Here is a 24,155-nt window from a genome sequence, read left to right as displayed (position 1 = left end):
TATAGGGCTATTTTTTTTGTTTTTTGTTTTTTTTTGTCGTTCGCACTGGGCATCAGGCAAGCCTGGCGCGACGTAATTATACATAGTACATACTTACTCTTATTCTTACTCCGCTGGTCTTCGGGCCACTTGGCGATTCCTAACCGCTTTTGAAGCGTCTCGCCATGTCTTTATGTTCTGTGCCACCTCCTTCCATTCTCTTGGTTCTATTCTGCATATCTGCACATCTTCCTCAACGCATCTCCTCCACTCTTTTCTAGGTCGTCCAAGTGGTCGTCTTCCACGCACTCCACTATTGAGCACTTTCTTTGGCCATCTATCTTCTTGCATCCTTGTAACATGTCCTGCCCATTTCAATCTTTTTAATCTTATTACATTTACGTAGTACAATACGTAGTACATATGAAACCTTATTACTACCACAATATCTTTTTTTCCATACCAATCCTGGGGATTTGAACCCAGATCACTCATTCATGAACCGACAATGCTACACGGGGAACCTCATTGACTTATTTTTAGACTGAATCATGATGATATTGGTTGTACTTGAGCTATTTTTAGACCCTGACCACGAGATTTTGGCAGCTCGTGGCATGTGAGACTTACATAGTTTTACTATCTAATTTCCTATCAAGCAATCCAATAAATCCTATCTTAAGCAATGCAAAACGTGGAACGTAGGGAGGCGAACTCTCCACTGTTGCAGTCCTAAGGCTACCCTACTGTCTGACTAGAATTGCCTAGCGTCTGCTAGAGTAAAGACTATAACGTCACTGGAATGAAACTGTTAATGATCCAATTTCACTAAGGAATTAGTATGGATGTGTATAGCAAAAGGAAGGTTCATTTCTGGACGGCAGTTTGCTTCCAGGAAGTAGTTCACAATCTAGCTCTAGATGACAGTCTAGTACTAGAAGATAATAATCAATATCATTATTTCTTATATTAATCCCTTCGCCATGGTGATGTCCTTCACGAATTTAGTAACAAGAATAATGACAGCAGATTTTGACATTAAGTAGTGAGATTAAAAGTTGTGTCATCCAAAATTGGCCATAAACATCAACAATAAATACCGAGTCCAAATTGACAGCAAATGTTTACAATGAATAGTGACAAATAGTATTAAAAATAAACATTGAAGGTCAATATCAACAATAGATATTGAGACAATATATTGACAATAGAGTGAGTGGGGCAGGGGGAGGACTATGTTTAAGTCCCGTCTAATTAATTGGCGTTGCTTACGATGCATGTGCGACGATCGAATTGGAAAATGGCCCCCCGTCTGCTGCATGCTAGAGCGATGTAAATCTACATAATGATTTTTACATATGAGAGTAGGTTGTGGCGTTGTATGTTCATGAAGAAAGTGTGACGGTAATTACGAATTCATGTTTATATATGTGTGTATTTGCATTAATGTGTTATACACACACACACACACACACACACACACACACACACACACACACACACACACACACACACACACACACACACACACACACACATACACAGACACACACACACACACACACACACACACACACACACACACACACACACACACACACACACACACACACACACACACACACACACACACACACACACACACACATATATATATATACTGTATATGTATATATATATATATATATATATATATATATATATATATATATATATATATACACATATCAAATCAAGTAAAACTTAAACCCACTCTCGGAGAAAGATAAGCTGAGATACAGAGTAAACCGTATATTTCGACCATTAACTGTGGTCCTCTTAAGCAGTTACAATTATAGGGTAAGTTAAGTTAATAAAGGTTTATTGTATAAATATGTACAGCTATACATACATTGATATACAATGCGGGCAACAGCCCGCCAGTGGGGGAGTTGTTGTGCCCTAGTGGGTGGAAGGTGAGGGCGTAGGGAGGTCAGCGAGGGGGGGGGGGGCGCCGCCCTGAGCACCCCAAGCATTACGTCCATGGGCGTGTGGCGGACAAGGAGGGCAGCTCTCGTTGCCCGACTGCTGAGGAGGCTGCCTTCTGCAGGGTGGGCGGGGGTCTGCGGCGCTGGTCGGAGGGCCTCCGTGGCCGGGCAGGACAGTAGGTAGTGCAGCAGCGGGTGGCGGCTGTGCCTACCGCAGTGATCGCACTGTTGCCCTTGGAAGCCGTCGTACAGCTCCTCCCTGGTGCAGTAGCCCAGCCTAACTCTCTGCAACAGTACGCCGTCCGCCCTGGGCTGTTGATGGAAGGCGCTCAACGTCTGATAGTCGGTGGTGGCGGCGTACCAAGCAGCTTGTCATTTTGCTCCTTCTAACTGTCGGTGAGTCTGGTGGGCGCGGTGGGCTGCGGCACGCCTGGCTCGCGCCTTCACGTACGACAGACTAGGTGGCACGTGCCTGGTCACGTGGGGGGCGCCAGCGGCTCTTCTTGCAGCAACGTGGCCAGGGTGGACTGGAGTAGCCACGGGTTGCGATGGAGGACATCGTTCCCTTGCGTCATTGCAAGCCGTAGTCTTCTCTGTGCTACTCCTTCGGAGTCGCGCTGCAGGACCCTGGCCACGCGGCAGGCCACGATCTGTTGTACTCTGGTGGTGAGTGGCACCAGGCGGGTCTCGTTCTGCATGGCGCACGCACTGGTCCATCTCGGAGCTCCCAGCATCGTCCTCATGGCGGTGTTTTGCAGCACCTCGAGTCGCTCCTGTTGGCTATGGGAGAGTGATATGAGAACTGGGGCGCTGTAGTCCACCAGGAAGCGCACTGCAAATATGAAGTACAGTCGGAGGACGGAGAAAGTGGTCCCCGCTGTGGGTCGTGTCATGGCTCGCATTACGTTCAGCCTAGCCTGGGCCCTTTCCCTCAGGTAGGCGGCGTGGGCTGTAAAGGACAGCCACTTGTCCACCCATACCCCGAGGTACTGGTATGAGTTGGCCCAGGCCAGTCCGACGCCCTGGACGCACAGCTGACCTGCCGGGTCGGCAGCCCTCACCATCATGGCGCGGGACTTCTCTGCAGAGATTTTGAGTCCCAGCTCCTCGCATTTCCCGCTGATAATGTCGAGCGCCTGCTGCGCCTTCTTGAGCTTGTTGCCCCTCCCGGTGACCACGAGAGCGAGGTCATCGGCGTAGCTGAGGAGGATGGTGCCATTGTGGAAGGGCAGGGCCACCAGCTGCTCCATCAGCAGGTTGAAGAGGAGGGGGCTGAGGATACCACCCTGGGGAGGTCCCGTTCTCCAACCTCTGGAAGCTGGTCTTCAGGCCCTGGAATTTTACCCTGGCGCGGCGATGCTGGAGATAGTCGCGGAGCCAGGCTAGCATCCTTCCCATCACGCCCTTCCTTACGAGGGCGGCGAGGATGGCGTGAGGGCTGACCAGCTCGAATGCCTTTCCAAGTCGAGGAAGACAACGATGGCGGGGCGGTGGTTAACTTGATTCAGCAGTGTCAGGATACTGTCCGCCGTGCTCCTGCCGCGGGTGTAGCCGAAAATGTGGGGGTGTAGTGGCCCCACACGCCACTGAAGGCGAGCAAGCACCATTCTCTCAGCCGTTTTGGCCGTGCAGCTGAGGGAGATAGGCCTTAGCTTAGTGGGCTCCCTCGGTTTGGGGATTGGTTGGATGTCAGCCTCCTTCCACGAAGGAGGCAGGCATCCCGCCATCCACGACTCGTTGACTGTGGCCAGCAGGGCGGCGTCCCCAGCTGGCCCGGCGTGAGCGATCATGGATTACGTCACGCCGTCGGCCCCTGCTGCTGTGTCACGGCCCCGTCTCTTGGCCTGCTCCAGCTCCTGAGGAGTGAAGGGATGGTCTGTTACATCAGCTTCTTTAGTCGCCTCCTCGATGGCCATGTCGCGGCGCGGCCGAAGCTGATGCTGGAGACGGCGCCTGCTACCCGGAAGCTGGTCATTGGAGCCGCGGGTGGTGAATTCGGCTACGAGCCTCTCAGCCTCCTGGTGTGGGTGCGGGTGGGCGGCGGGGCGAGGCGGGGCGGCGCCGGAGGTGGTCTTCACGCTTTTCCACAGCTGGCTTAGAGACGTGTGGTGGCTGAAGGAGGCGCACCACTCCAACCACTTGGCCTCCCTGGCCTTCAGGGACACCTCCCGTGCGCGGGCCACCACGTCCTGAAGTAGTCTCAAATTGGTTGGGTTGGGGCGTCTCTTGTAGAGCTTCCTGTGAATGTTCACTCTGTGGTTATGCTCCCACACCTCCTCGTTGTAGAACCACCAATTTGGCCGGTGACGACGGCTCGGGGCTTTCCTGGGGATGGCTGCGTTAGCAGCCCTCTCAATAGCAGCAGTCAGGTCCCTCTCCCGCTGGTGAAGGTCCACGGGTGGCTGGTAGGCGGCCCACCATTCGTCGAGGGAGGCCTGGAAGCTAGCCCAGTCTGCTCTCCCGATGTTCCAACGTGGAGGGGGGAGGGGGGGCGCTGGGGGTGCCACTGGGAGGGTGGTGGGAGTGGCAAAGTGGTCGCTGGTGAGGGTAGGATGTACTTGCCATGTAGCACCGGCGGCCAGGTCGCTCGAGGCGAGTGTGAGGTAAAGCCTCCCCCCCCCCGGGTGTGGGTAGCCTCCCCTGTATTGAGGAGGCGGATATGGGGAATGTCCTTCCAGTAACACGGCGAGGTGGCGGCCCGTTTCGTTGGTTGGAGATGATGACTGCAGCATGGGGTGGTGGGCGTTCAGGTCGCCCGCCACGAGGAGGCTGGTGTGGGCGACGAGGGAGAACAGCTCGCCTGCTTCCAGATGGTATCGTTGGCTCCTGTATATGTTGTACACCAGAAGCGGGATGCCCCCGACCTGCAGCTCTAGTGCCAGGACCTCCACGCCCTCCCCCCAGTGGACTGGGGCGGATACTCTGCGGTGAGGGATGGTGCTCCTCACCAGCGCCGCACAGCCGCGGGTGTTCTCTGTGGCAGGGAGCGAGTAAAGGGAATAACCCGCCACCCTCCACTCAAGGTCGGCACGCGTCAAGGTCTCCTGGAGCAGCACCACGTCAAGGTTTTCCGTGAAGATAGCCTGCAGTACTTGGTGCTTCTTAGGTCGGAGACTTTGCACGTTCCACTGCAGGACTCGGAGCCTGGGAGGGCCAGCTAGCTGGTCCTCATCGGCGTCTGCCTCAGCTCGTCGACTCTCCATTCTGGTGGTTGGGGTCGGCTGGGTAGAGGGAGCGGAGATGCGTGTCCTTCAGGTCGGGGGGTAGCTGGAAACCACATTCTGTGAAGACTGAGACAGTCTCCTGCAGGAGCTCGCTCAGGGTCCCCTGCTTGTCGATGTCATGTTTCGGGTTGGTGAGCAGCTTCACCAGAAATTGCATCATCCTTGCCATGATGCAGCTGACGACTGTGCGTATTTCCTCGCTCATGGTGCGTGGCAGGTCGTGGGAAGGGTCGGTTGGGCCCATGGAGGGTCTCCTCGCCGACGTCGCGGGAGTGCTGGCGGGAGGGTCCCGTGCACCCCCTCCTGGTTGGCGAGGTCCGGTTGCGCTGCGCCGGGCCGAGGGGGCGGGGCCGCCAGTCTCCAAGGCTGCGGCCCGCGGCCGCTGCTCCCGACTCCGCGTCCTGGGTTGGCGATGGGGGGTGTGATCCCTGGGGGCCGGTCGGCTAATCCCTTCCTCCGGCTCTGGCGCGGCCTGGGTTGGGGCGGGGACCGCGGGGGCCCGCCGCCGACCCCACGCTGACCTGGTTGGTGGTGATGCAGGCTGGAAGGCTTGCCGACGCTGCTGCTGCAGCTTAGGCTGGCTACGTGATGGGTGCTGGTGCTTGGTGTCCTGGTGCCGTGATGCTCCAGCGACGAAGTTCTGCTGTTGCTGCGACTGGCTACGTGATGTCCTCGAGCGGCGTCGTTGCTGCCGTCGCGGAGGCCCCTGGGGCTGCCGCTGTTGCTGCCGTTGCGGTGGCCCCTGGGGCTGCCGCTGTTGCTGCTGGGGTTTCTGGGGAAGCCTGGGGAGCCTGCGGAGCCTCTCGGGGCACCGGGGGTTCCAGGCGTGATGCTTATTTCCGCAGTTGGGGCATTTTGCGGAGGTGGCCTGATTGGCTTTGTGCCTTGCGATGCAATCCTCCGTCGGGTGTGGCAAGCTGCACACGCCACATCTGGCGGCGTGTTCACACCGTACCTGGAGGTGGTTGTATCTCTGGCATTTATAGCATCTCACCGGTTCCCCCCGATGAGGGCGCAGAGAGTACCTCCCCCAACAGCCGAGGTCCAGTTTGGGGGGCGGCTGTCCCTCCAACACCACCAGCACTTGCCTTGTGGGGAGCTTATCCGTGCGGGAGCGCAGTCGCTCGGCTGAGATCACCTTTGGGTGAGCCTCTACCGCTTCCAGGGGCAGGTCCAATGGGTAGCGCTCCAGCACTACCTTGTGCCGTCTCAAATTGGGGTCGAGGAGAATCACAGTGTTCCCCTCCTCAGCGAGGCGGCGGAGGAGTACTGCGGAGGCTTCGTCCCTGGCCTTGAGGATGTGTTCACCCTGAAGGTTGAGTCTCACCTCCATTTTCAGGCTGGGGTTCTCCCTCTCGAGAGCAGTGATGGCCTGGTAGGCGCTGTCGTGGTCCCCTAGGTGGCCCAGTTTGAACTTGGGCCTCGGAGGAAGCTGGTGGCGGGCTCTACGATTTCTGACGACAGTGGTCCATCCCTCGCTTTCGTCGTCGCCTGGTTGCTCCTCGTCACTCCTGAGTAGCTGCTCAAGTAGGGCGGCGTCGTCCGCGTTGCTCTGGGTGTCTTCCGGTGAGGAGGGCGCGTCGTTGTTGCTGACAACCATTAGTAAGGAAGTGTCGCTGCTGCTGTCGTCCTCTTGCAGGGAGGGCGCGTAGCTGATACTGGGCCTGGCACGGGCCGCCTTCTTGGGCGTGGAGAGCTCTTCCGAGGCCTCTGTGGGAAAGCATTCCCTGCCCCTCTTCCCGACACTTGTAGTCGCTAACTCCATCACTCTAGCCATGAGGATGTGCGACGACGGATGAAGACCACGAACTGTGCATGTATGAAGAAATCACTTCGTAGGTTGGACGATGAGTTGGTGGTGTGGTCGCTGCACGTGTGAATTATAGGGTACATAGACAAGGAGTTATATACAGAGGAGGAAGTAACATTGGGGAACTCAGTAAGCCTCAGGTCACTTGCCCTGAGTGAGGTCGGACGTTACGTCCTGTGGAGATGAATTTGTCAACTGCCATACTAGTTATGACATCAGGTGACCATTGACCTTTGGAAGTATTATAATTTGGAAACTTTTTTATTAATGAGGACTCAATAATTTTTCTTTTGAAACTACAATGTGAATTGTGTACTGAGAACAGAGAACTGAGAACATCATCTACATTTATGTTTGTGAATAGCGAAACTATATCGAGGCTAAGCAATTTACTGTGTTCTGGGATTTTTTGTTTCTTAATTTTATTTATGAAGTCCTCGGAATGTTTTAATGTTGCAACCAAGTTGCAACCGTCACAAGATAAACTTCCCCTTTCAGTTTCTAAATTGATTAGTTTAACACGTCTTTGTATTACCTCCAATGTTTTCTCCTTCAAAAATTCTATTTTTCAGGGAAAGGTACGGTTGCAGCATGGGTTCTAATCTTTCCCCGGTGTTGGCGAACCTATACATGGAATACTTTGAGTGCGTACTTTTACCAAGTATCAAACCAGCCGACATGTTCTGGTTCAGATATGTCGATGATGTTTTCACTATCTGGGATGACAAATGGGGCTCTTTCAATGTTTTTCTTGATAGTCTCAACAATTTAATGTTTTTCTTGATAGTCTCAACAATTTAGCACATAACATTAAATTTAAAGTAGAATGGGAAATTGAAGGAAGAATACCTTTTCTTTATATATTAGTGATCAGATGTCCAGATAATTTGTCTTTTACAGTATACAGGAAGCCTACTCATACGGGCAGTTATTTACATTTTTCAGTAATCATCCGGATAATATAAAATATAGTGTTGCCTCGGGCCTTTATTTAAGAGTTCTTCGGATTTGCAGCCCGGAATTTCTCAACTCAGAAATTGAATCAGTACGCACTCAATTATTAAAAATAGGCTACCCAGACTGGTTTCTGGCAAAAGCCCTCAGCACAGCCAAACCCAGTTATTTTAGAACAACCAATTCCAACACAAAATTTGTCTGGGAAAAATAAAATATTAAACTCCCTTATAATGAATCCATGCATACCGCATCTAAATTATTACCTAGGAACCAAATTAGGATCACTTTTAGTTACCCAAATAACATTTTTAAAAAAGTAGTAAATGTCCATCACAGAACATCCAATAAGGACAAATCCGGAGTATAAAGATACCATGTCTCGATTGTGATAAAGTGTACTAGGGATAAACGGGACGTGATCTACCCACTAGGATCAAAGAACATAAAAATTCTTTAAAATACGGCCAAGAAAACTCAGCTGTATTCCTCCATTTTAGCCTTTTAGATCACAGCTACAGTATACAATTCACATTGTAGTTTCAAAAGAAAAATTATTGAGTCCTCATTGATAAAAAAGTTTCCAAATTATAATACTTCCAAAGGTCAATGGTCACCTGACGCCATAACTAGTATGGCAGTTGACAAATTCATCTCCACAGGACGTAACGTCCGACCTCACTCAGGGCAAGTGACCTGAGGCTTACTGAGTTCCCCAATGTTACTTCCTCCTCTGTATATAACCCCTTGCCTTCTTCTTTTCCTGTTGACGTTTCCCCTTGTCTATGTACCCTATAATTGTAACTGCTGAAGAGGACCACAGTTAGTGGTCGAAATATACGGTTTACTCTGTATCTCAGCTTATCTTTCTCCGAGAGTGGGTTTAAGTTTTAATATATATATATATATATATATATATATATATATATATGTATACATATATATATATACATACATACATACATATACCAACGGGGTTTTTTTCCTTTACAAGGGAGGTAGCCAAAGTCAAAGGCATAAATCCACTCCCACCCATTTCATCCCCACATACTCCACTCCCATTCACCACCCCTCCCTCCTTCTTTTCTTGGCTCCTCCTGGATAACGGGTCATGCATGCATCTGGCCCACTGCCCTGGGTCAGAAGCAATGCAGCAAGACACAGCACATCACCAGCAAGGCCTCTCCGTCCCCTCATGTGGTGTGGTAGAAGGCTAATGAAACTATGGTATGGTAGCAGTACGAGCATATAAATTGCGCGCACACACACACACACACACACACACACACACACACACACACACACACACACACACACACACACACACACACACACACACACACAGAGAGAGAGAGAGAGAGAGAGAGAGGGATCCTTGGGTGTTGCCTCAGGTCTCGGTGACCCTCGGGAGAAAGGAAGGGGCAGTTGTGTGGCGTGCCGACTTTTATGATCCTCCCTACATCACACAATGGCGCACCTTTGTTTCAACTGGAGGGCCGACTGGACACTCCCGGCCCCTCTCTTGACATTTTATCCGCTTGCTTTTTTGGCCATTTTTGGCCATATTTTGACCACAACCACTACACTTCCATATAAGGCATAGATGATGGAATCACCGACCGCTCTATTTATATTTTCTTCCACCTATGGCACCCCCTCCCCCTCTCCTCAAAATCACTACAAACACGAGGGCACCACAGGACATGTCCCCTCCGCATGCTGACTCAGGACATGCGCACGTACAATTGTACTGATATATCGATCTCCTGGATTATTATGAATTAACCTCGTCTGCATGGACTTCCAACAGGTCATTCTTGAGGAGGACACAGGTCGTGCTGTTGCACTGGTGGGTCTGAACAACCCACACGCTACTAAGCTCGAAAAGGCTGACAAACTCTGCGCTGACATCTGCGACCAGGTCAGTCAATCAGTCAGGATATTACAGATATTTTATCGCTTGTTCGTTGCCGTTAGGATAGTCTATCAAATGGGTTCCACATCCTCTTTCTACAGGTTTCTTGGGTCGACTGGCGTCGTGAGAACTTTGCTGGTGGATACATGTACTGCTGTCGACCAGGGGATCTTCACCTACGAGTTCCCCATGCCCCGGCCCTCACCAACGCCACCCTCCTCTCCGAATAGCTCCTCAGAGGTCATCCTTGAGGAGAGGGCATCCCTCAAGCCACCGGAGCTCCTTCAGAGAAAATATTTTTTGTGGAACTGTATCTGTAGAAACCTAGAAGAAGATGAATAATGCTAATGATTAATAATTTGGACAATAGTGATTGATAATAATTAATGTCTAAGAATAATTAATGGCTAATGATATTCACCGACCAACAGTAACTGACTATCAACGATTAAATGATAAATTCATCTTACTTTAAACGGCCAAAATTTGATAACTTATTAGACAACATCATGCCATAGTATTTATTTTCATAGTTTCATCGACCAATTCCTATGATGACGACTATGCTGTAAGACTTGCATCTTACACCTATCATAACAAAGCTAACTATAAATGCTAATGTTGTATGGATAATGAGCCTCAACGGATGGCCCAGATGGAATTTCAGTTCTCATACAACTAGTACTATGAAAACAGCTTAAATAATTAGAATCGAGGATATTTTTATGTTGCAGCATAACAAGAGAGCATTAATAAAGAGTATATAAGAGAAAAATCAATCTCTTTCTTATCAATTTAGAAAAGGGGACATTTCAGTCGCCCTGTCAAGGGAGGCAAAGAAATTCGTTAACAATTTATTAGAATCGAGGACATTTTTATGTTGCAGCATAACAAGAGACCATTAATGAAGAGTATATAAGAGAAACATCAGCCTCTTTTTTTATCAATTTAGAAAAGGGGACATTTCAGTCGCCCTGTCGAGGGAGGCAAAGAAATTCGTTAACAATTTGAGATATTTCAATACAGATGGTTTTGGTACAATGGCATATTTCGATAAAATCTATACAGAAGCAGCGGCGGTAAGTTCAGTGGTAGCTGAAAAAGGAATTTCCCACTTGCAGTATATTGCAGTTAACTTAGCCTGCTTTTTATGTTTGGAAGGCCAAAAGTAAGATACATAAATGGAACAATCATCATAAAAAGATAAATAGATAAATAAACAGATAGATGAATAAGTAAATAGATAAATGAATAAAACAATCAAATAAATAGATAAATAAATGATTAGTTAAATAAATAAATACATAAATGTATAAACAAGGAATATAAAACATGAATAAGCTAAGACAAATGAATGTGACTAATGAAAATTCAAGTAAACGAACAAATGAATTAACAAATGAGCAAATAGATAAAGTAATGAAGGTATATGCAAATGAATAAATAAATTATTATATTTACAGTTTAGTAAATTTATTTCAAAACTATGATTCAATCTAGTCACGATGCTTGGACGCGCATTAAAAAATCTACTCATATATATATATATATATATATAATATATATATATATATATATATATATATACATATACATGTATGTGTATGTGTATCACATTGAGTTGCAGTGTTGATATGTTGCCATGCATAGTATTTTACATTATGAAATGCTTATGTGGCAGACATATAACCTCTATTTTATGCACTTGCTAGAATTCCCTTTTCTAAAAAATCCGTGTGCATTTTCACGCAGACAAAAATAACATGTGAATATAGACCTCGGCTTTTATTTTTCCTTTAAAAAAAATGTGCCGCAGAGTGTTTTGGGGTTTCCTGCAGAAGAAAACAGGTTAGAATATTATAGTGCTCTCTCTCTCTCTCTCTCTCTCTCTCTCTCTCTCTCTCTCTCACACACACACACACACACACACACACACACACACACACACACACACACACACAAACACACACACACACACACACACACACACACACACACACACACACACACACACACACACACACACACACACACACACACACACACACACACACACACACACACACACACTTCAACGAACGGACGGCTTAGAAGACGTTCTGAAGAAAATTGAAGTTTCGTGGATCCCAACGCAAAGAGAAGTGCCTATTGTATTTACAGGGTGGGGGGGGAATTGCTCGTGGGGTAGTGGGAAAGTAGGGAAAGAGGAGAAGGGGAGGGATTGCTGAGGGAAATGGAAGGAAATGAGGAAGGAGAGGACTTGGCCCAGGCAGACAGGCGAAAGGTAAACAAACGGCCCCCCGACCAGCTGGGCGACGATGAAATGTCTAATTAATGTAAAGATTAGAAGTATAGATAAGAGCAATACAGTAGAAAGTGATGAGAATATTTTCCAGGGATTTAAAGAGGGTGGGGGGGTGGGGGACAATACTAGAAGAGAAGGTCGATAAGATGATCGAGGACTTGGAGCGTAGGTTCGGTCATGTTAACAACATTGTACAGAGGGTTGAAAAATTGGAAGAACTAGAGAAGGCGAACAAAAACTTAACTAAGGAAATTGAAGAATTAAAAAAACAGTTAAAAGAAGTAAAAGAAGAGAATAAAGTCTTAAAGGAGAATAATAAGGAGAACAAGGAGGGTTGGAAAAAAATCCAAGAAAATAGCAAAGTTGCATTCACTGACATAATCAGACAGCAAATGAATGAACAAACTGAAAACTCAGTTATTAAAGTGATGAGACAGAAGGAGAATATAGTAAGAGACTTAGCAGACAGAAAGAAATGTATAATTATATTAGGAATGGAAGAGAAACATAACCCAGATAGAACCACAAGAATCAAAGAGGAAAATGAAAAAGTAAGAAATTTACTAGAATTAGTTCAGGAAGATAAACCAGAAATAATGAAACAAATCGAAGAGAAATTCAGGCTCGGGAAATATAGTACAGACAAGACCAGACCAATTAAGATTAAATTCAGGTCACAAACTACGGCTGAGAATATCTTATCCAAAACAGGGAAACTAGCAACAAGTGAACAATATAAAAAGGTATGGATAAAAAGGGAAATGAATAAAGAGGAAAGAGAGGAAGAAAAACAGAAAAGACTTGAAGCTAAGGAAAAAAAACGAGATAAGAACGGAGTCAGAAAAAGAGAGATTCTATTGGAGAGTAGTGAATATGAAACTAAAGAAAGTCGACATACAAGAGAAAAATAAAAGGGAAACAGAGAACACAATGGAAGTGGCAGAAAAAGAGTGTCTTACACAAATATAGATGGATTAATAACAGGATTGAATGAGCTGAATGATTATTTGAAAGAAAAAGAACCAGACATAATGGGAATTGTAGAAACAAAATTAAAAGGTCCACTACCACCCAACAGTGTAGGACATGATGCATATAATTATTGGATTAGAAACAGAGTGAAAAAGGAAGGGGGTGGAGTTATGTTCCTTACTAAGAAGGATATAAACGTGAAGTGTGTCACATATGGAAAGAATACAGTAGAGATGATAATGATGGAAGTAGAAGACAGAGATAAGAAGAGCAGAAAGTTTGTGATAAATTATGTGCCCCCGAAAACAGCCTCATGGGAAGAGAGTGAACATAAAAGTATGTTAGAGGACACAAAGATAACATTAAACAAGATAATGGAAGAGGGAGGAAAAATAGTTATGATGGGCGACTTTAATTGCAAAGAAATCTGCTGGGAAGAAATGACAGTAAAGGGTGGAGTCGGCTCATGGGGAAACGCTCTACTTGAGATGGTTACTGACCATACAATGACACAATGGATACAGGAGAACACTAGGTATAGAAATGAAGAAGAACCATCGAGACTAGACCTAATAATTACATCCGAACCTAGAATAGTGGACAAAATTGAATATAAAACACCAATAAGTAAAAGTGACCACATATTGATTGAACTGGAACTTAATGAAGAAAAATATATGAAAAGAAATGAACAATATAGAAAAGGAAGAATGATGTATGAAAAAACAAACTTTGATAAAATAAGAGAATTCTTTCAAAAGGAAAACTGGGAAGAAATATACAAAGAAGAAACAACAGTAGAAGAGAAATGGAATATTTTGAAGAAAAAAAAAGGAGTGGAAAAGTATGTCCCAAGACAAAAACAAGAAAAAGAATATGTAAAATGCTGGTACAACAAAAGTTGTAGGGAGTTAAAAGACAAAAGAGACAAAGCCTGGACCAGATGGAAAAAAGACAGAAGAACTGAAAAATGGAAAATATATACCTGTTATAGAAATGAGTATGTACAAACGTGCAGAGAGGAAAAGAGAAAATATGAAAAAGATATCATAGAAAAGTGTAAAGATCAACCAAAACTATTCTACAGATTTGTAAACAATAAACTGAAAAACAAACAAGATTTGGAGAAATTAAGACAAGAGGGAGTTGAATACACTGAGGAAATGAAAATGGCGGAAATTATGAACAAACATTTTAAATCAGTGTTTACAAGGGAGAACATACAACCTGAAGAGAACGAATGGAAAGAGAAAGACCCCCCTATGGAAGAAATAGAAGTAACAAAGAATGAAATATTAACACACTTGAGTAATCTTGATGTCAGAAAATCGCATGGACCAGATGAAATAACAAACTGGATTCTGAAAGAATGCAGGAATGAACTGGCAGACAAAATACATAGCATACTAAATAGTTCCTTGAAAGAAGGAAAAGTTCCAGAAGATTGGAAAAAAACAAACATAGTACCTATATATAAAGGAGGAAATAAAGAAGAACCTACAAACTATAGACCAGTATCTCTAACAAGTACAATAGCAAAAATTTGTGAAAGAGTTATCAAAAGTAGATGGGTAAAATATTTAGAAAAAAAAAAACAAAGTGTTAAATCCAAGGCAATTTGGATTCAGACAAGGACGATCATGCGTCACCAATTTAATATGTTTCTATTCAAGGCTAATATATATAATACAAGAAAGAGATGGATGGGTGGACTGTGCATTTCTAGACCTAAAGAAAGCTTTTGACAAAGTACCACATAAGAAGTTGCTTAAGAAATTAGAAACTGAAGGAGGAATACAGGGAAAACTACTAAATTGGATGGAAGACTTTTTGCAAGAAAGAAAAATGAGAGTAGTGATAAGAAACCAGCACTCAAAATGGGATGAAGTAATAAGCGGTGTTCAGCAGGGAACAGTTCTGGCCCCAATAATGTTTGCTATATATATTAATGGATGAAGGAATTGAAAGCTATATGAGCTTCTTTGCAGATGATGCAAAACTACTGAAAAGAGTGAAAACTGAAGAAGATTGTGAATCACTACAGAGAGATCTAAATAAAGTACAGGAATGGAGTAGGAAGTGGGAGATGAAGTTCAATACAAAAAAGTGTAGTATAATGGAATTTGGAAAAAGCAAAAACAGAATAACAGGAGCATATAAATTGGGAGAAGAAGGAATAAAAAAAAGTAGAAAATGAGAAGGACCTGGGAGTCATTGTTATGAATGATATGTCACCTGAGAAACATATAAGATTTTTGGAGAAACTTATAATTTAATAAGAACAATCAAAGTTGCATTTACATACCTGGATGAAGAAATGGTGAAGAAAATCCTAATCACCCTGTTAAGACCAAGATTGGAATATGCAGCAACGATATGGTCACCAAGTACAAAAAAATGTATAAAAAAACTTGAAAGAATACAAAGAGCAATTACAAAATTGGCACCAACACTCTCAAAACTATCATATGAAGAGAGACTAGAAAAACTTGAACTACAGACACTAGAGCAAAGAAGAGAGAGAGGAGATTTGATAGCTATTTACAGAATCATGAAAGGCATAGAAATTACTGATAGAGAGAATCTGATAAAATGGCATGATAGAAATACAAGAGGACACGGAAAGAAAATAAAAAAAGACAGCTATAGAAGAGACCTGAAAAAGAACAGCTTTCCTCACAGAGTAATAGACAGTTGGAACAAGTTAGATGAGAAAGTGGTGTGTGCAAAAACAATACATGAATTTAAAAATAGTTTAGATAAAATGAGATATGAAGACGGGACACCACGAGCATAGCTCCCCTTCCCGTAAAATACAACTAGGTAAATACAACTAGGTAAATACACACACACACACGCACACACACACACACACACACACACACACACACACACACACACACACACACACACACACACACACACACACACACACACACACACACACGCACACACACACGCGCACACACACACGCACACACACACTCACACACACACACACACACACACACACACACACACACACACACACACACACACACACACACACACACACACACACACACACACACACACACACACACACACACACACACACGTCGGTCGAAGTGACAACGAAGTTTGGAACTCCAGAGAAGATTGCAAATTTCGAAGATCACAACAAGGAAGTACCTGTGTTGTATTAATAGGGAAGAGGAAAACTCGTGGTGTAGTGGGAAGGTGAAGAAATAGGAGAAGGAGAGGGATTACTGAGGAAAATGGAAGGAAATGAGGAAGGGGACAAATGTGCCCAGGATCTTAGGAGAGGCGTAAACAAACGGTTGGCAGAATATACAGACGAACAACAAGGAAGCAGAGGTGTGAAGAACAGAAATATAGATAATAGCAGCACAATGGAAAGAGATGATAACTGCTTTTATGGATTTAAAGAGGGAGGAGGGAACAACCTCCCCGACTAGTAAATCTAGAGGAGAAACTAAATAAAATTAACGAAGAATGAAAGGTTAGGTTTGACCAATTAACTCTAGTTGCCGAGAAAGTTGATAAACTGGAAAACCTAAGAAAAGAAAATCAAAATCTAACTAAAGAAGTAGAAGAATTAATAAGACAGTTAAGAGAAGTAAAGGAAGAGAATGAGGAATTAAAGAGGAATAATAAAGAAAATAAAGAGTCCATAGCAAAAGAAGTGGTTGGAAAAAGGTTCAGGAGAATAACAAAATTGAATTTAGAGATTTAGTGAAACAAAAGATGAAGGAACAAACTAAAGGCACAGTTATTAACGTGATGAGAGAAAAGGAGTATATAGTAAGAGACTTAGCAGATAAAAATATATGTATAATTATATTAGGGATGGAAGAGAAGTATAATCTAGATAAATAATTAAGGTGGAGAAAAACACGGCAGGTAATCTTCTATTGTAATTGTACGTGGAAAGTACAATCTACGTCTTCACGTCACTCTCACGACAGTCAAGAATTGATCTGTACTAACCAGAAGCAAGCTCGCGACTACTGCGTGCGTGACTAGGCTTGGGTAGCGTGCCCTTAACAGTTGTTAACGATTTATTTTCTACAATTATTTCGATTATTCACTCGCGCACAGAAATTTACATTCATACACCTTTCAGTTACACAACAACTTAATTTGATAGTAATAATGATCTATATCCCATTCATTCAACTTTCGCATTACAAATAAATTGATAATTACTTACTAGGTACCAATGGCAATTAGTAAGTTCTCGAACATTCACGCTGACACGCATGTACATACAGAAATTCTAACTACGCATTTATCTGAATCTACAAGGAGCATAATGCTAACAAGCTTAGAATACAATAGGAGGAAAGGGAAAAAGTAAATAGTATATTAGAAGTAGTTCAAAAAGATGAACCAGAAATAGGGAAAAAAATAGAAGAAATGTATAGGCTCAAGAATTACAATACTGATAAGACCAGACCTATTAAGGTTAAATTCAGGTCACAAACGACAGCAGAGAATATCTTAGCAAAAACAGGGAAACTAGCAGACAGTGAGCAATTTAAATAGGTATGGATAAAAAGAGAAATGAATAAAGAGGAAAGAGAGGATGAGAAAGCAAAAAGACTAGAAGCTAAGGGAAAAACGAGAAAAGAACAGAGACAGAAAAAGAAACTCTATTGGAGAGTAGTGAATATGAAAGTGAGGAAATGGTTCATAGCAGAGAAAAACGGAAAGGAAACAGAAAACACGATGGAAGTAGCAGAAAATTAAAAGCGTTAGTTAGTTAAGGTTTATTCAACAAAATAAAATACAATTTATACATACATATATACAATATTTTTTTTTTTTTTTTTTTTTTTTTTTTTTTTTTTTTACAAAATTGCTCGTTGAAAAGGAAGAGCGTGAAGCGAAGCTTATGGGGAATTGCTCTCCCTTTAAGGAAAGAATTATTTTTATTTTATTTATTCATTTTTGTTACATGTTAGTATGATACATACATACTGTACACATATACACACATGTACACATATACACATATATACACATATATACATACATACACACATATATACATACACATATATACACACACACACACACATACATATATACATACACACATACATACATATATACACCATCTATATATTTTTTTGTAATGAGGTGCGACAGGACGCCCGTTAACTCCGACCTCACGTAGGAATCGGGGTCACGTGCGAGCAACGTATCTTGTGGGGGTCAGGTGAGAGGTGAGATGTCAGGTCGATTGTTGACGGGACGATAATTGCTTACTGCGCGGATCCGGGTCACCGTCACCTGCAGAAAAAAAAAAAAAAAGCGGCAGACTTGGGCGGTACATGACAGTTTCTCCATGAATACAATCATGAAATGGACCTGAAATGTTCAATATACTAATACTTATAGATTAATTATTTTTTTTAAATATCGTTTGAATGTTGATAAACATTTTGTCTTAGGTAATTCCTTTTCAAATTTATTCCATGTGTTAACACCTATCATAGACAAGCATTGGCCTTTTTTGGTTGTTCTGTATTGAGTTTTAAAGAAGTCGTTTGTATGCCTAGTCGCATAGAGAGTTTCGTAAGTTGAGTAAAATTTCAATATGTTTTGATTCATTTGTTTATTGTAGATTTGGTGCATAACAATGGCAGTTTTGTACTTTATTAAGTCATTGAATTTGAGTAGATTTAGTTTTTTAAATAAATTATTTGTATGTTCTAAACGACCTACATTGCAGATTATACGCAGTGCCTTTTTTGTGAGGTAATTATGCGTTGAAGATTAGTTTGATAAGTATTACCCCAAATTTCTGAACAGTAGTTTAGGTATGGTAGTAGTAGACTACAGTAAATGGTACGTAGGGTATTTCCATTGAGGATATTTCTCATTTTATGCATTATTCCTAAAGTTTTGGACATCTTATTTATCACGTGATTTATATGATGTTTCCAATTAAGTTGATCGTCTAAATACACGCCTAGAAATTTACTGACGGACGCTTTTTCAATAATTTCTTTGTTTATTTTGATCGGCTTAGTGCTTTCATTATTTTTGTAGAAAAGCAGGTAGTTAGTTTTTGATACATTTAAGGATAGTTTATTGGCTGAAAACCAGTTAGATAGCTGACATAATCCTTCATTAATTGTCTTGATCAGTTTGTCGGAATTCATATCGGAGCATAGAATGAGAATAGTTTGGGTCCTAGAACTGAACCTTGAGGTACTCCGCATGTGATCTTTCTTCTTCAATGGCTACATATTGTTTCCTGTTTTTTAGATAACTTCTTAGCCCATAGTATTCGGCCTTTCGAATTAGGATTTCATGATTTACTGTGTCAAATGCCTTTTTTAGATCAATAAATATGCCGGCTGTCTTTTTCTTTTGTTCTATATTGTTAGTTATCTCTTCAATTAATTCCATTACTGCTGTTGACGTTGAAAGATTTCGTTGAAATCCATATTGGCTATGGTAAATGACGTAATGTTTTTTTTTTTAGAAATGAGTCAAGGCGAATTGTGAATAACTTCTCACTCAAGATTTTTGGAAAACTGTGGTAATGTGGCATGAGTAGGCAACGCCGAATGAGTAAAAGCCACCGCGCAAGAGTAGTGTGACTATTTCTATGGTAAGCGTCTCGCGTTGGGTCACGTGCTCCCGCGTTAAGTTGGCGTGGGACGCGACCTAGCGTGACCATTGTTTCTGCGGCGCGTCATCACGTGACCCAGATGCTAGCAAGTGATTGGATGACGCGCTAGGCTGACCCGCAGGGCGAGTAGCCCGCGGCCGGACATAGTCAGCCTCTCTCTGACTACGCTACTAGACAGACGTGAGCCTAACTGGGTGCTGGTTACAGGACACAAAGAGTAAGTGTGATATTCTATTCACAGTGCCGATTAGTTCTCTCCCCCATTGAGCCTCCGATACACATTTCATATTCTGTGCTACATAATAAAGAGCCAACACATTCTACGTGTTTTAGTCATTTAGCCTAACTATTCGGACACTTTGCCATAGTGGTGGCAAGCGGTGGTTAGAGTTTGACTAACTCGTGTACACGTACCCATTCCTATTACTCAGTGAACATACATACAAATTACAAAGTCCACACTCTCCAAATACTCAGTGCACATACAGGAGTGCTAGCTAGAGCTAGGCCGGTTATTTCATTGCCATGTCGAGGCGTACGAGCGTACCCGTCAGCCACCAGGCGAGGGCACTGCAGGCGGCTGCAGATGTCCCAATATTTATTTCCTCGGGCATAAACCATCATCCCACTACCAATCTACCTGCTTGCACGGACGCGCAATCATGGCTCGCCCTGTTAGATGAAAGGTGGTCCTCGGAGATCCCGGAGGCAGACAAAATAGCCGTCACTCAGCAGAAAACTGCCGGTGATGCCGCGATTGCCGCTCGGTTAGCCAAAAGTGGGCATCCTGATGATTGGAACGCGTTCAAACTAGCGTTCCGCACTTTTTTCTACGCGCCCGCGTCGGCTGGCGCTTTAGCTGATCGTTTGGCGGAGGCAACTATGCATCCAGCCGAAACACTCACTTCATTCGCGCTTCGTCTGGCTGACATGGTCTCGGCCTACACGGAGTATCACCCAGAGCGCGATGAGTGGGCTAATTTTACTGCGGTAACCCGCATTAAACGGGCTATGCCCTCTCAATTCGGCACCACCCTCACCTCAGACCAGCAAGCGTCCATTGTTGCCATTCTCCATGCGGCCATTGACTATGCCCATCGGCATCCTTGTTCAGTTAAGACGGTCTACGCAGGCGGTGCCGATTCCCCTATGGCTTTGTACCCAGCCGCACCTGCCGTGACCCACCAATACCCGGCCACAGATGTCTTTTCCAACTCCACTTCACGTTCACATATCATTTCCACTGTACACAGAGACCCAGGCTCTTCCTCTCCTCGCAATCTGCGAGAGTCAGAGACACCCTCTTACTATTCGCAAGAGGTGGAGGTGCGCCTTCGCCATGAGCGAGAGATCGCAACGCGCCCTCACGAGGAAGCCATGCACTCGACTCACAGACATGAGGGACAGAGGAACACGTGGAAGCGTCCCCGGGGCCGTGGTAATCGCAATAGGTGGCGTCCATACTGCACCCATTGCAAGAAAGTAGGACACGCGACTGATGTGTGTTATTATAGAACACGCGGTCGACCTACCACGTGTTGCAAGTCTTGCGGGGGTGCAGGGCGGGTTAGGGAGACTGAGATTAGTGTCGGTCATGAGGCTCAGAGGGGTCTCGCAGCGAGTGGCTCGTCAAAAAACGGCCAGCGCAGGAGTGTCCACAATCCAAGGTGACGGTTGAACAACAGTCGGCAGTGACAATTGTTCACGTCGATTTAGCTAGCTCCCGTACGCCGAGTGGAAGCTTAGCCATGGTCGCAGTTACCTTGTTAGAGCCACTCGCGCGTAGGTCTATTTGTGCTCTCTTGGACACGGGAGCGGCGGTGTCTCTTATCCATAAGAGCATTTTGCCTACCGCCATGGAAGGCTCCCAGGTCGGTACCACTAGAATCATAGTGGCCGACGGGTCGGAGATGCCAAATCTTGGCAAGGTAGATGTTCCTTTTGATCTAGCTGGTTTTTCGATCCACCATCCTTTCTTTATCATCCCTGCTGAAGGTTTGCCTGCCAAAATTATCTTAGGGTTTGATTTCCTCACGGCGCACAAAGTGACGTTGACGTTCAGTCCTTTAATATTCCAAGTTAAGGGCAAGGATATTCCCGTAATCCTTGCGGGGACGGCTCAACACTCACCGCCATTCATCGCCGTGTGCGAGGAGCGTCATAGTTTCCAGCGGGAAAGTGAAACTCCCACTTTCCCGGTTAAGTCAATCGAACATCAGTGGGTGCCTGGGTTCTCAGGGGGAACCGTAGGATTGATGCTCGAGAGGGCAAACGAGCTTGCTCCCGCAGGTCAGGCTTTCTCGGCGCTGTTTACAGCACGCCCATATGCCGAAGGCGCCAACCTGCTCGGCCAGGGAGTAGTAGAGCTGATCAGGATGGAAGATGGCAAGGCATGGTGTAAAGTTCCATTCCTGAACTTGGGCCCGGACACCCATGAGGTTCGTAAAGACCAGGTAGTCGGAGACATTTCCCTCTTAGGGGAGATTGCGCTAATAGACGGTGGAACTAACGTCTCGGTGGGAATGGTCCAGGCGTCTAACGTAGTGGATGGCTCTCGCGTACACAAGTTACCATTGGAAGTAGGGAAAATTTTCCCTAATAGGCATGGCAGGGAAAGTATGGCTCTGACCTCTTTAGTGGTCAAATATGCCGATGTTTTTGCCTTACCGGGGGATCCACTTACCGTGACGCCTCACTTCCTACACGAGATTCGGACATTTGGACCGCCAGTCTACCGCAAATCTTATCCCTTCCCTGAGAAGTATAGAGGTGAGATTAGAGACCTCATTGGGGATATGCTCAGTAAGGGTATCATTCGCCCATCTCGTTCTCCTTACAATGCTCCTATTGTTCCGGTTGTGAAGAAGGACAAAACCCTTCGTCTTTGTCTTGATTTTCGTGCTCTAAATAGACACGTGGTTGTTGATAGGTTCCCTCTCCCCCATATCGATTCAATGCTGCGCAGTCTCGGCTCCAGCGTCATCTTCTCTCTGCTTGACTTAAAGCAGGGCTATCTCCAGATCCCACTGATGGAAAGCAGCTGCGAGAAAACGGCATTCTCGACTCCCGAAGGGCATTACGAGTTCATGTCTCTCCCCTTCGGGCTGAAAGACGCTCCATCCTGTTTTCAAAGGGTGATGAACCAGGTACTAACGGGGCTGTTAGGGGTCAGTGCGATGGTGTACATGGACGATATAATTGTTCTGGGTACGTCCTGGGTCGACCACCTCAAGAATCTTGAGGATGTCCTTAGGAGGTTGCAGGAGGCAAACCTCTCATTGAGGCTGGAGAAATGTCATTTCTTCCAGAAGGAGGTCGCTTACCTAGGCCATGTAATATCCCAGGAAGGGATAAAGCCCCAGCCAGAGAAAGTCCAAGCCATCAAAGCTTTCCCCCGGCCAACGCGTCGGAAAGAGTTGCTTTCCTTTTTGGGATTGGCGGGATATTACCGCAAATTTATCCCGCACTTCGCGGCCATTTCGTTGCCCCTGGTAGATATGACAAAGGGTGACGTCGCAGGGAAGCACAACAATCGTGTGCTTGGTGCGTGGACACCTCCTCAGTTGCATGCGTTTGAGCCCCTCAAGCATCATTTGTCATCAACGGTGGTCCTTCCATACCCCAACTTTTCCAAACCATTCTTACTCACCACCGATGCTAGTGCCTCGGCTATCGGGGGCGTGCTTCAGCAAGAGGGCGAAGGAGGTGCGAGACGTCCACTCTCGTACTTCAGTCGCACGCTGAACACGCATGAGAGACGGTACAGCACCGTGGAGAGAGAAGCGTTAGCGGCAGTGTACGGTCTCACGGTTAACCACCCACTAATCATGGGCTATCCTGTCCGGTTGATGAGTGATCACAGGCCATTGGTCTGGCTCTTCACTGTTAAGGGCACAAACACTCGGATCCTCCGGTGGCAGATGGCCATCGCCGACTTCAACATCCAGGTCGATTACATACCCGGGAGATTGAACATTGTTGCGGAAGCGCTCTCTCGGATACGGGGGGCTGACCACCCTATAGATGACTTCATAGTTTCGGCCGTAACCACGGGTGGCCGAGGGAACTCATGCACAAATACTGATGAGGATACCATCACTTGGAACCAGGTTGAGATCCGAAAGGATCAGGATGCACACCCTGATTGGGGTCGAGTAAAACAGTACCTCAAAGGAGTGACGTCAGAAGTGCCAAAGATCCCGCGCCTAAGAGTGCCAATCGGGGAGTTCCGACTCCTCCCCGACGGACTCCTATATCATGCGCGTAGGAATGCATACCAGTTGGAAGAGCTTCGCCTGGTATGCCCTGATGGAGCAAAGGCGGCAGCGTTACGTATCGCCCATTGCCTTCCGATGGCGGGCCATGGCGGAATCCAAGTTA

At 45.2% G+C, this 24,155-nt stretch overlaps 1 protein-coding gene across 1 annotated transcript in view; it reads left to right on the top strand.

Moving 5' to 3' along the window:
• Positions 1–11,189, top strand: part of LOC143037203 (salivary endonuclease-like) — a 47,781-nt gene extending 36,592 nt beyond the window's left edge. Inside the window, exons 5-6 of the mRNA XM_076205322.1 lie at positions 9,745–9,855; positions 9,951–11,189. Of these exons, the coding sequence (XP_076061437.1) occupies positions 9,745–9,855; positions 9,951–10,079 (240 nt within the window). The 3' untranslated portion in view covers positions 10,080–11,189. The remainder of the gene's footprint in view (positions 1–9,744; positions 9,856–9,950) is intronic.
• Positions 11,190–24,155: the final 12,966 nt, after the last annotated feature.

The sequence above is a fragment of the Oratosquilla oratoria genome, chromosome 22 (assembly GCF_046742065.1).
Source record: "Oratosquilla oratoria isolate Oo_2021 chromosome 22, ASM4674206v1, whole genome shotgun sequence".
Classification (NCBI taxonomy): Eukaryota; Metazoa; Arthropoda; class Malacostraca; order Stomatopoda; family Squillidae; genus Oratosquilla; species Oratosquilla oratoria.
The sequence above is the reverse complement of the archived record's forward strand: the minus strand, read 5'-3'. Positions and strand labels throughout refer to the sequence as shown.